At 35.9% G+C, this 14327-nt stretch overlaps 1 protein-coding gene across 1 annotated transcript in view; it reads left to right on the top strand.

The window, feature by feature from the left end:
• Positions 1 to 14327, top strand: part of LOC145678329 (uncharacterized) — an 82158-nt gene that overhangs the window by 26585 nt on the left and 41246 nt on the right. The window contains exon 2 of the mRNA XM_081748349.1: positions 8725 to 8984. Within this exon, the coding sequence (XP_081604475.1) occupies positions 8725 to 8984 (260 nt within the window). The remainder of the gene's footprint in view (positions 1 to 8724; positions 8985 to 14327) is intronic.

The raw sequence follows: 14327 nt of genomic DNA, 5'->3' as shown, positions 1-14327 counted from the left end.
TATGGGTGAAATGAAATGGGAGAACCACGAGAAAACCCACGCCCACCACAAAGTTCACTTGGCACAAGCTCTGACCGAACCAGGGACCCCACATATAAGAGGTGAGCGCTCTACCACTGAGCCACCGCGTCCCCGTGGGGATGTTTGGGACAGGTCAGAAAAAATATACACATATTGCATCATGATCGTATGTATATTTTCAGAAGTATGAAAGCGATCGTAGGAAATACTTTAAGGAGATCATGAAGGGGAAGAAGGGTTGAATTGAGTCGTCATTCTTGACTGGCTTCAACCAAAGCCTCGAAGAATACATATACTACACCGTATATTGTATAAAAATCGAATATTTTTTACGAAAATTATCGTGGAACATATTTTTTAAATTGTGTCACTTCCTCACTCTCAGTCGATTTTGAATTCAGATAGTGAGGATGATTAGAAAATCTCAAAAATGTGCATCATATCCCATCATTTTTTTTAAAAAATAAACTAACTAAAATTATTGTCGAATACATTTGTTTAAATTCACTCCTCAAAATTTCCGGCGCATTTTAAATGATTTTAATTGCAAACGCTGGGAAATATATGTCCTCGAAGAAAACATAACACAATGTTGTTAATAAATCAATTATTTTACAAAAGTTTAAGTTATGAATTTTTTTCATAAAATCATGAGGGAGTCCACCCCTTTATTCTTCACTGATTTTAACTCCATACATTGGGAATGACTAACAAACCTCAGAGAAATTGTGCATCGCGATATTGGTTCAAAATCGAATAACAGTAGCTAAAGTTATTTTCTTATTGCATTTAAAGAATGAAACTTGGACGTTTGAGATAATTTACCCCTTTTACTTAATTACTTAACTGATTTCAACCGCAAGCAATGTGGGATATTGGAAAGCACTGAAAAAAGTATATACCGGTACTATGTTTTGTCAAAATGGAACAATTTCTGGTTATACTGGAAAATTGTTTTGCTATTATAATATACGTATATAGTAGTTGAGCCAGTGGGCTTTAGGAGTGATCGGTTTCATTCTAAAGGAGTAAAGGGCCTATCCGGTTGCAATAATGTGAACAAACTTTGGGGAAGATGGCTGAAATTCAGAAGAGATTATGTAGATTCTATATTCGAAAAGAAAATTGTCTTAAATGGATGGAACATAGTCAAAAAGCACGAAACATTAATATCAATGGAAAAACAATGAAAAACAAATAATTCCTAAACTTATCTCAAAAACCAAAAGAGGGTGAAGAATGCCGGTATCAGCAGAAGGCGATGAAAGTCAAAATGCACCCTTGACAAAAATGTCCGTAAGTACTTCCTGCTCTTGCTGTTTGCTATATCAATGATACTCAATCATGTTTTATTCTTGTTTTAACTGTCAACTCATGCAGGAGACTGTTGTCCTTTCGTTTGATCTACATTCTCAAGTCAGTGAACACTTACTCGCTGTAAACGCTGACTGCGGAATGTAAACGACATTACTTAATACTTTTACTCTCTTCTGCTCAAAAACACAAAACGCGCTTTGTTGTGTGTTATGATATACTAAAGGACTAACTATTCCCAAAATTTCAGATTTTTTTATCCAGGCCCAGTGGAGATATTGGACAGTGAAAAATGTTAAATTTGCATAATTCCCCAAATTTACGATTTTTTTTCAGGCCTTTGGGAGCAGCTACAGGTCTGTAAACTTTTGTGTATTAACTTATGTTCCCGGACTACATGCACACACAAATTCAGACTTCTACGTCAGTTGTTTCCTCTTCCCAAACATGCTTTCAATGTCCAAAAATGTTGCTACTGCAGATCCTGATTTCACCCCCTTTAAATGGTTTTAGAAAAGAATGTTAAGAGATCAAAGTGTTAGCTCTGCACGAGTTGGATACGTCCAGCAATTTTCAATTTGGTAGGACAATTGCATGTTGAGATATTCAAAACAACGTAAACGCCTAAAATCGAAAAAACGCAAACTGACGCCAGCCCCGTGTCGCCATGGGATATTGTAAAAAATAATTAATTGTGGTTTTGAAGGACTCTGATATAGGATAAACATTCATGAAAATAAAATAGACTTTTTGGAGATGGTCGAGCGGCACATGCTTGATCACTTATAATGGATTGACTCTCATGTACCTCCTGTGTATTTCAAGTTCATTCATTCATTCATAGGTATTCTGCCTTTATTGGCAGGTCACTTGCCGCAGCTGAGAAGCTTCCATGCTCCACGGTCCTCCGCTAACCTATTCGTCTTCGCGTATGATCTTTCTGTTTTAATATCATCCATTAATTGTAGTCTCCTTCGAATCCTTCCTCTCTTTCCGGCCATCATACCCTCTAGGACGTCCCTCATGATACAATCTCTTCTTAGGCAATGTCCCAACCAGTTTCTCTTCCTCTTCCTAATAATATCTAAAAGTGTTCTTTTTTCACCCACCATTTCTAACACACTCTCATTCATTTTCCGCTCGACCCAACTAATTCTTTCCATTCTTCTCCACACCCACATTTCGAAGGCTTCCAGTCGATTTTCGTCACCTTTACGTAATGTCTACGTTTCCGCCCCATACAGTACAATACTCCACACGAAGCATTTTATGAGTTTTTTCTCAACTCTTTATTCAAGGTCCCACAAAACACTTTTCTTCCTCCTAAAGGCTTCTTTCGCCATTTCTATCCTTGCTTTTATTTCACGTTCTGTCTTCATGTTATTTCAAGTTTTGGCTATAAATTTCCATATGGCACTCTCCCGGAACCGGCAGCTTTTAGTTGCTGTGACGTCACGAAATCAGGTAATTGAAAAAACGTAAATACAATTGGCAGTACATATTTGTTTCATTTGTATGTTTTGTCCACTTATACAAAAGCTCTGGCGAGTTTTCGTCCGCTTTTGAAGGCTTTGGTAAGCTTTTGTTTGTTTATATAACTGCTCAGGTGGGTTTTCTGGTGGGCTTATGACCACAATACATTGAGAAACTTGACAATTACTTTACGATTCTTAGTCAACACTAAAAAAAAATTAACTGTTCTGCCGGGATCGAATCTGGGCCAACGTGCACCAAAATCATGTATGATAGACATGATTTATACGTGCATACCCTGCTTTAGGAGTGTTAAAATATGCTCAAATGCTTTTCTACCACATTGATAACAGGCTGCGAATTACACGAATTGAAGCGTCTCTCATCAAACTCGGGATTAAGAATTAAAAATAAAGCGAACGAACACCGGAAGGATTTGCACTATTTTATTTTGTGAAAGCACTGTGAGTACTTCTTCTTTTATATTCTGACAATGCTATAAATGTGGAGTGCTTTTCTTTTGTAATATGGATATATATACGGACGCTAAGTTAAGAGCGAGTAATGTTAATCTGGCAGGTCTTTTGAGCTAATTAGCTGAATATAATGTAGCTAGCGTCTTTGTTCCAAGCTTCCCTCTTCTGCATGGATAATCTGACTCCCTACCTACCTTTCGGTCTCATACCGTATGTAAAATTTAATCCAGATGGACAGATAGTTCACTGCTCTATCAGCCACTAATTACCTTAATTCTTTTTTTTCACTTCTCTTATTAACAGATGTCACTATTCAAGCTTCAAACAGAATTCTCTACATTAGATGTAATTCTATACGCATTGAGAGAAGAAAAAAAATATGTGTAGAAACACCAGTTAGCTATGATTAAGGGTGTAATAAAAATAGCAGTAAAGAATTTAATCATAAAACCAGGAACAGTGTTTATAGATATATACATTACCCACCGCTATTTCTCTTACCCCTAATATATCTCACTAACTCATTCGCAATTTGGCTGTTTCTTTCTCGGTTCAGGTGCTTTTTTTTTTCATATATTATTCCGCTTGTCTTTATACCTGCTTAATTCCCCAGCAAGGTCAATTGAAAACTGGAGAATATTTTTCTCTCAACAAAAGAAGTATTTTCGACCAGATTAACTCCCATTACTGCTATCTGATATGACATCCACGCTTCGCTAGTTCTGCTGTAACCATGGTGAGTTCGAAGCCTAAAGGGCGAGACGTCGAGAAATGAAGGGAAGGGAACATTGAGAAACGCATCACTGGTGCCATCTTCGTACGGAAATTTGAATTAGAATAGGTTCTCGCTCGCTTTTTGAAAAAAAAATAGAACAGAGAGAAAAAGAAAATAAAAAGGAGGGGTGGAAGCACAACAGAAATCATTCTCTCCCTCTTTTCGTTACCCCCACCCTCAATGTTAACCACTGTGTCGTGCCTAGAAAAGCCCCTTAAAATTGTAGCCTGGAGGCAAGACAAAGCTCATCATGTATATAGAAAGAAGGGTATAAAATACAGGTTAGAAGAATCATGGAAGGGGGAGAGTATAGACTTGCACTCTTAATTGGGTTCCAATAGAAATGTGGTCACCAGGCTAATCATTCCTGAAAAGAAAAACCTGAACAGTTCAAATGATAAAGGTCCGATTAATATACGTGACGAACAGTAGAATGGCTTCTCCCCCCACCTCCCTGCAATCCTGTCTCTCCTGCTATATACTATGTATGTTCACCCAGATGGTTCTGAAAGGATTCAAATTGCTGGAAGGCTGCTTCATTCTTAATATACCTGGTTGGCTACCGTCACATAACGGTCACACGAGAATGTAGAGATTCAGATGAAAAAAGTACGATGAAGCTCGAAGCGTAATAATAGTTTTGAGCCATTTATTCAAGATTCATTGCACAGGAAATCAGGCATTCACGGATACCTTTTGTGTCTAGGTTGATTAAAGGAAAGTTCAGTCAGAAAATGTCTGTTCTCTAAAAGAGATTGTTGTTTCAAAAGTTGATAATACAGAACCACTACCTCGTTAGCTAATATTTTGTGTTTCAACCAATTTGGACGTATTCTTTCTTGAAATATATATATATCGAGTAATGGAAATTACTCTTTATAGATACAACACCAGTGTTCGCAGGCGAGTAACTAGAATGACCGTTGTCAGTTTCCTATTATTCATAGAACACATAGTTCTTGTTTATCAAAAATAATTTGATGGTGTAATGAATTTTGGGATATTGTCTGTGTTTTCTAACCGAAGGAAATTTCTAGTTTTTTTTCTCTTTCTTTCAAAATTTGATCCTGATCGGATGACTTCGATTGAACTCGTATGACAGAAAATGTCCTTTATTTTTTCAGGGGAAAATCAAATTATGAACGAATATAGATCTTGAATTATCTGTGAAAACCTAACAAACTACTTTAACTCAGACTCTTAGCCATCTTTAACGCATATATTCTGCTAATGCTGTTGATTGCACCTAACCTCGTACTTTTATTTTCAACTTATTTCTTAATAGCATGGAAGGCCTGAGGCGAAGTGTGCAGCTGCACACGCGACCGTTTTGGAGAAGGGCGAATAAAATGGGAAAAACTACTAGGCCCTACTACTACTACTACTACTACTACTACTACTACTACTACTACTATTATTATTATTATTATTATTATTACTACTACTACTACTACTACTAATTATAATAATAATAATAATTAATCGTTTTAAATAATTTTGAAGCCAAACTCACATATAAATGTTAATATTAAATATTCTAAATTTTATAATTAATTGTTTAAAATAATTTGTAAATTTTATTGCTTTTAAACAGTGGCGGATCTAGAAGGAAAAAACTAGGGGTAGCCTGAGCCCAGACTATGATGGGTAGGCCAATATCATGACTTTACTATAAACTTTCAAAAATATATAAATAATAGCTTCAATTATTTTTGTCACGCAAAAAACAGGGTCTAGGTCCCCCTGGCTCCAGGATAGATCCGCTACTGCTGTTTTGTTCATTATACCTGATTTTGAGGCATTGAAAATCATATTGCGTGGTTTCAACATGTTTTGCTAAACAACAGGCCCAACTTTTCCACTGGACTCTTGATTCATAATAAGCTAGTGAGAAAATTTGACCTAAAGCTATTGGGAACTAATGCATGATTTTGTGTGCAGGTATAGCTGGATAATTTTCAATGTTAGTTTTCTCCGAAAATTGAATTCTCGTTGAGTTTTGAGGAAAAACTATTTAAACTTTGTCAGCTTCAAACTGTGTGATCCCGATCGATTGGATTTTTTGTTTTAGACTTATTGAAAAACTCATATGACGAATTCCTTTGATTGCAATTATCAAATCAACCATATTCTGACCTACTATTCTGTCTGATCCAGGGTTAGCGCAGTGATGATTTCAGGGGGTGGCCTAGGGTAAATTTTCCCCCCAGTCACAATTTTCCCTCCTGGAATAATATCTCCGATTGTCCTCAATATAGATTTTCAGGATGCTTTGCAATACTTTTACCTCCCGTATATTAAAATCCCTTCCTCCCCGGAGAAAATCTAAAATCGTCACTGATTTAGTGTTTGCACCCTTGATGTGCGAGACCCAAGTTTTTGGTCCCACATGCAGTTCAGATTTAATGTAAGATTGTAGGTACACATTTCATATAGTTTTCGCACTCAAAATGTACAAAATACTTTAAACAAACAAACAATTAAACTCACATAACCTATTTTAATATCGATAAATATCATTAATGTGTTTTATTATATTATTATATATAATAATATAATATGTATCGCGTTATAAAGTTGCATTATATTGAAGAACTTGAAAATTTACTAATTTGGATTGGCTTACTAGCTAATTTGATATTTAGCGTTCCTTTCAGCGGCTAGGCAATATGAGACATGGATCTATAGCTTAACATAACATCCAAACCACACGAGCTCTTACCGGGAATCAAATCCGGGTCTCTCATGTCGAAGACACATAAGCTAACCGTATAACCACGAGAAAGCTCAAGTTTGCTCAATTAGGAATAAATACGGTAGTTCTGTGGTAGAGCACTCACTTCTGGTGCGACGGTTTCTTGGTTCGATCCCGGACCAATTACTTTATGGTAGACAACACCTTGTCCGTGGGTTCTTCCGTTCTCCCCTACATTCTTCTTTCATTCATTCTTTCAGAAACATACACTTTCATTAATCACATGTCTCCTCTAGCCAAAAAAAGCATAAGGTTGGGATGTTGAACTAGACATTTAATTTCATTTTACTAGTTTGGTCATGGTAGTTCAAAACTGTGTAATTAGAATGTGTTTTTTAACGTGTGTAGTCCAGCATTGACAGAGAATAATGTATAAAATATTTGTTGTTTTATTCTTTCTTTTTCCTATCATTTCATCAGCTATTTGTGACTTGAAAACTCATTTAGGAGCTCCCTCGTGGCTAAGCGGTTAGCTTACGCGCCTTTGGCGCGGGAGGCCCGGCTTCGATTCCCGGCGGGAGCTCATGTGGTTTGGATTCCACGTTAATCAGTGGGTCCACGTCTCATATAGTCTCGCTGCTGAAAGGGATGCTAAACTAAAATAAACTTAATTGAAAACTCATTTATGGTACATTGTTTACAGCCAATCGGTATCGTAACCAGAATTTTGTTTGGATTGGGAAGGGAGGAAACAACCTATATATTTTATTTTATAGTTATTTACTTATTTAATTTATGTATATAGTTAATGTTGCTCACAAAATGAGAAATATCTTTTTAAATTCGAAACGAGGCAAGACATTTCGCGATTCTCATGTGAAACACTAGTTCACACAAGCATTAGATCTCAAACACTGTGATCAGTGACGTATTAAAGGAGGGCTTCCGGGCTCAAGCCCCGCCTCGGAATTTTATTTACTATATTAAAGTAAATTAAATATCTTGCAGATTTTTCCATTTCCAGGAATAAAGTTACCGAAGCTCCCCCCCCCCCCCCGAAACAAAATCGTAAATACGCCACTGACTGTGATAAAGTGATTTTACGAATTAGTGCTGTTAAATTTCGAACAATTCGTTATTCGAATAATGGATTCTTCGTATATTCAAACAATTATTCGAATAATGAACACTTATTCAACAAATTGTTCGAATCTGTTCGAATATACCTAGGTAGAAAACGAACATTCGGACAACCCAAGAAAAAATATTCAAATAATTTTTAAGAGCACTAGTGTGAACCGAATGAACCTAATGAAGCATTTATCAACGTTTAAAGATACGCAAGTCATTGTCCAGTACTCGTCAATAATAAATATGGTTTAAATGTTACTTTATTACATTTTCCTAAACCTTGAAATTAAAAATAAAGAAAATCAAGGCATAAGTTTTGTACATAAATTTAGCAAACGAAATAAGATAAAGAAAAGAGCTTTTCCGAAAATAGACGAGACAAGATGGGAAAAATTCTTCGCATATCGAGACGAGATGGAAAAACTTTATTTCTTGTCTTCTCTCATGGGCAATACTACATATATACTTCATACTACATACGAAAAACTACTATACTACATATAATGTATTTGTAGTTCTAGCATATTGGCCATTTTATACTGAAACATGTATTGCATAACAATATTTATAACGTAATTAGTCAATTATTTTATAAACTATTGTGGTCCTGTAACAATGCTGAAACTTCAGACAACTCGTCGAACTTCATACTGGTCATGATTTTTCTTAAACTACATAGGTTAGTTTGTACTCAAACTTCCTTTGACTTTGCAAATTATATTTTGGTAAAGTTTCACTTAATATAAATTAAGCTACAATATTATCCCATTGACAGAGTCTGGAACCCGCACACTGCACTCCACTCCTTTAATGTATTCTTTTCTGATTTCTGTTTCCAGATGTGGATTCAATTCGACCTGATAGTGGGTCAACGACTTCTGGGGATGACCCCGAGCGTGCTGAAGTGGTTGAGGGTGAGGAGTCGAGTATTCATGAGATGGAAGAGAATAAACCACGGAAGATCCGAAGAAGCAGGACCACTTTCACTACCTACCAACTTCATCAACTGGAGAGGGCCTTTGAGAAAACCCAATACCCAGATGTTTTCACCAGAGAAGAGCTGGCAATGAGGCTGGATCTCAGCGAAGCTAGAGTGCAGGTATTTACAATCGTTTAATTTTATATTTCTATACAAGTAATTTCTATACTTCGCGTATTTATAATGTCATTATTATTACTGATTATCATCATCATTGATGTCATTACTCATCACTGGTATGTTACTTTCCGCGACTGAGAGAGTATCATGTGCTACGGTACTCCAGTATTCTCAGAATTGATTTAAGAGTTATTAGCACGCGCCTTTGGTGTGGGAAACCCGGGTTGGATTCCCGACAGGAGCTCACGTGGTTCGGATTTCACATTAAGCTGTAGGTCCACGTCTCATGTAGTCTCGCTGCTGAAAGGGGCGCTAAACTGAAATCAAATAAAAAAAATTAAGAATCATTATGCATAGTTCATCCATTGTAATTTCTTTCCTTGTCTTTCTATTGTAATTCTATTACTATCCTCAGAATAAATTTCTTCTCAATGTTCTAAGTATATAGTTCCTCTCTTCTTAATTATCTCTGGTATTGCTCTTTCGGTACTCACGCAACAGGTTACCGCCCATGGGCCATGATCAAAACCTGAAAATAACATTACATAAATAAATATATTTTAAGAGGTTATATGTATTTTTAATATACCTCCTCCACATTAAAATAATGAGTACCAACTGCTGACTTACCACGTATGACAAAATTAAACATGACGCACTCAATAAGAATGCTGACGAAATTGTTATACATTACCGATCTATCTTTGGTAATGGTTGACGTATTTGGTATAGCTTACTTTTGCTTTTCTCTTCTGCTCCTACAGAATACAACTCTTTATACTGCTCATTGGCTTTACATGTTTTCGCTTAACAATTTCAATCATTTCACAACTACATCTACTTCATATGGTATACTTCAATGCGGATTGCTCGGCTGCAATTAAACGATAGAATTCAGCGGTGGTCATTTTAAGGGGTACAAGAAAATTTTTGAAATTTAATGGATCTTGGATCAGGCACCACAATATTTTTGAACGCCCCCTAAATCAAGGTTTCGTATTTTCTACGGAATGAGCACTTCTTACTGAGTTAAGTGATAATTTGGGTTTGGCCGCACTATATATAGTTCTCCAGATATAAGGCATACAAGAAAATTTTTGATGAAAAAAAAACTAGATTTTTTAAATAAGAAAGAAAGAGTGCAGATGAAGTGCAAGATCAAGTCTTTAGGTTATATCAATCATTTTTCTGCTAAACATAGTTTTATTAATAAACTGAACTCGAAAAACGGAGTTTTTTTTTTGAGCCCACGCGAGGGTACGCCCCTGGATGATAATGCTGTAAATCACCGTAATAACACTGCCAAAACGGGGGAAGTTACACCAATATACAATCAGGTGATTCATACTCATAACGAAGTAGTAATACAAGATAGGTCACCTACTGCGATAGATACGGTCCGGTAGGTCACCTGTTGCGAGAAAATCGAAAGCTCACTTGTGACTAAGCGGTTAGCTAACGCACTTTTGCGTCATTACGTGGAAGTTCCAGATTCGATTCTCGTAGAAACTTATGTAGTTCGATCCCACGTAACGCTGTAGGTGCACGTCTCACATAGCCTCACTGCTGAAAGAGATGCTAAACTCAAAAATCCTATCCTGTTGCGAGAATACTGCTCTTTCTCCCATATATATATATATATATATATATATATATATATATATATATATATATATATATATATATATATATATATATTTATTTATTTATTTTACAACTTTTTCACTGGTTTTCCATTCTATCCAGCTAATCCAAATTGTAAACCGAATAAATTTGAACTTAGGATAGAAAGTCATAAATTTCAATCTTCATAAATGATATAGTGTAGTGGCGAGCAAATGGTTTCCTGCGAATAAAAGTAAAAGGAAAAACGATAGATTCCTTTTCTTAATTTAATGCGTAACAGGAAAAGTCTAATGTACTATCATATTAGAGCTTACCTAAATCTAGACTTGACATTTTACTATGAACATATTTTCTTTAACCTTGTAGTTAGTTACAAAATGCACGACAACGTAAGGTCTTTGGTACTGAACCAATTTTTAGAAAGATAATAATTTCATAGCTTCTTTCTAATGTTCGTAGCCCAGGCCATGATTAGCCCAAATCCTGAAAGCCTGTACCACGCTCCGGTAACCTTTATCTTCTACCTATTGTTCCGGGTACCCATTTAATAGAGGTTAACTGACTTATAGTCTATACGAAAATAATCATGGAAGAAAACGGGATCGTCCTGTTATAAGATAAATACATTAGAGCAGCGTTTCCCAACCTTTTTCAACTTGCGGCACACCAGGGTAACTTGAATTCTCGCGGCACACATATTATTATTATTATTATTATTATTATTATTATTATTATTATTATTATTATTATTATTATTATTATTATTATTTGAAAATATAAAATACTGTAGTATTTTTTTCTGATTACTGACATCCTTCTCACAGAGAAGAAAGCTAGACCACTGTTTTTTCCCCGTGGTAAATCATTATGCTTATTTTTCATTTTAATTTAAAAATAGAAAACAATTACAATCAGATATAGGGCTCAAGTTGTTAAAAATACATTTTTTTTTCGAAAACTGTATCCAACCTTTCATTAAGAAGGAGGATCACTAAATAACAAACGAACAAACGAACCTCTTTTACTTTTAAAACACCAATATAGGTAATTCGTATGCATGTTTACTTTGCCGGAAGGATTGAATAATATTTTAAAATTTCAAGTTACGAAATAGTCTGCAACAATAAAGAAGCAATAATGGTCATAACAATGATAACACTTTTTTTTTCAAAATTAGAAATGTACAGAAAAATGTTCTACAGAAAAGTAACACAGTATGAAACTTTAAATTTTAGATTCATAGTAGGCCTAGTAATTTGAAATACAAATATACCTTTTTCTGTATGTCTTGCATTTTGATTGCTATAGAATTAATAATTTTGTTCCGATTTCCTCGCGGCACACCAGCGACCCATTCGCGGCACACCACTGTGCCGCGGCACACCGGTTGGGAAACGCTGCATTAGAGACTATGCCACTTGGCTCTAATAATCATATACATGGGTCTTCAACAATTAGTCTATTGTCCCTGGTATAGAAGGAAATTTTTCTATAAAGTCATCCATTATAGAAATGCCCGTTCATGTTCTAGGACTTTACATTTTATATATAAAAAAAGATTGTGGTTGGTCAGCAAACCATTATTGCACAGCATGTGTAACTGACGTATCTTTTCAAGCTTCTTCCTGCGAATATGATGTTTTAACTTGAAGAACAAATGAAAGTTTCTGGGAGCGAATTGTGGAAAAAATGGAATGAAATCTTTTAAGTTTTACGTCCCATGCTTATGCCGGCTAGGTTAAAGGAGACGGAGATGATGAGAAATGAATGAAATGGTGGAATGAAGAAAGTGGGAGGAAACGGGAGAACCCCGAGAAAACCCACGCACATGGTACTTGTCCACCACAAAGCTCACTTGACGAGAACTGGGATCGAATCAAGAACCCCACACACCAGAGGTAAAAGCTCTACCACTGAGCCACCGCGGCCCCGCGAATTGTGGAAGTAGGGAAGATGTACGAGTAGTTGAAATCCTGCATCTTCAATTACGCCGTTGTGTATATCTTTCTCTCTTAGGAGAGATTACTTTGATGCAAGATGATTTGTCTGCATAGCATGCCTCTCCTTTTTCCTTAATGGGTGCCCGTAATTTGGTAGTTCACTTTGCGTAATAGTGTCTCGTGGTAGTGAGTCCGTGTTCAAGATAGTCAATGACGAGAACCCCTTTAGAATCTAGAGCACAGTGGCCGTAACTTTACCAGCGCATGATTGGGCTTTATTTGCGAGGAGGGAGGAAATCCTTACTATTTACTTTCAGGTTCAAAGTAGTGTATCTATGTGTTATCAACCATTAGGTATTTGGCAATAAAGTTCTCTGGATTTCATTTGAAGAGAGCTTAAATTGGTGTCTGATGCACGCAATCTTTTGATCTTGAGTTAACATTTTTATGATTCATCTGGTAAACATTTTTTTTTCAACACTCAAATTTTCATGAAAAATTCTTTGTATTGGATCGATGGATATACCCCTGGTCTCACTTATTTTGCCCTCTATTATTCATCTGTCATTCATTGGCCAGGTCGTGTAAAAACATTAATGGTTTGTTCAGCAGCGTCATTTCAGATTTTGCTTCAGAGCAGGCCGGTAGCCAGCCTAAAAATTTAGGAGGGTGGGGGGAATCCAACCATATTATAGTTCATTTGCAAGTCTATCGTGAAAATTTTAGGTTAGGCCAGTAAAAATTTAGGGGGGGCGCCCCCACAAGACTCCACGTGGATACGGGCTTGCATCAGAGGGCAAGATTCTCCACCGACATACAGTAAAAGTTTTACATCATTTGTTTGTATATTAGTATACAATTGATTAAAATACAGTGTAAACGCAAGGGGGCAATGATTATAATGGTTTTAGCATTATATGGTTGTAGTATTTGCGTTGGCGGTCAAACAATGCTTTATTCCGTACTCTAAGCCAATGCCGAAGCGTCGATCTTTCCTTATAGATTTTTCTTTTTTAGTATAACTTATCGGACCATTTCAAATATAAATCTGAATTATTCGAACCTATCCATTGTCCTAGAGTTTGTAGTCATAGATATAAATAACAAATTACTCAAGCAATATGTTAAAGTGAAACAGAGGCTAGGATAGAATCTGACACTCATCTAAATCTATATTAATATGTATAAAAGAACATATGTGTCTGTCCTTAGATTTTTCGCATAGAAAGGAGTCATCTAGAGGCACCAAATTTTGTACACAAATTCACCTAATCACATACGAACGATTTTTTTTTCGATTTTGGACACCGGAGGGATGGGGGGGGGAGTTAGAATGTATACAAAATACACTCATTGTCAAAAGTCTGAGTACATTATTGATTTTTCAGAATTTTCCAAATAAAAGACATTTGTCAATGCTGAACCATGCTTGTTGGTCTCGTTTTTGAAAATAAACAACATTGTTCATATAACGATACGAAAATTCGTGGTCTTGTTGACGTCGAAGACAAGTTTATTAAGGAAAGCTGCTTAGTAACAAACGTAAGTAATAACGAGACAACTTAACGCCACGCTTTGATTGATGATGCATCGTTTAAACGACACCTAGTGGTGTGTATATGAACTATTGTAAGTAGCTGTTTTTTTTTTTTTTTTTTTTTTTTTATGTACTTCAACGAACAGTTGTGTATGCGCTATTTAATAGTGTCGTAATATGGGCAAAATGTTATGCACATCTATGACATGGGATCTTGTTAATTATTTTCATTCGTGTGAA

This window comes from Thermobia domestica, chromosome 2 (genome assembly GCF_964235325.1).
Source record: "Thermobia domestica chromosome 2, izTheDome1.hap1.1, whole genome shotgun sequence".
NCBI lineage: Eukaryota > Metazoa > Arthropoda > Insecta > Zygentoma > Lepismatidae > Thermobia > Thermobia domestica.
This window is presented reverse-complemented; position numbering and strand designations above follow the sequence as displayed.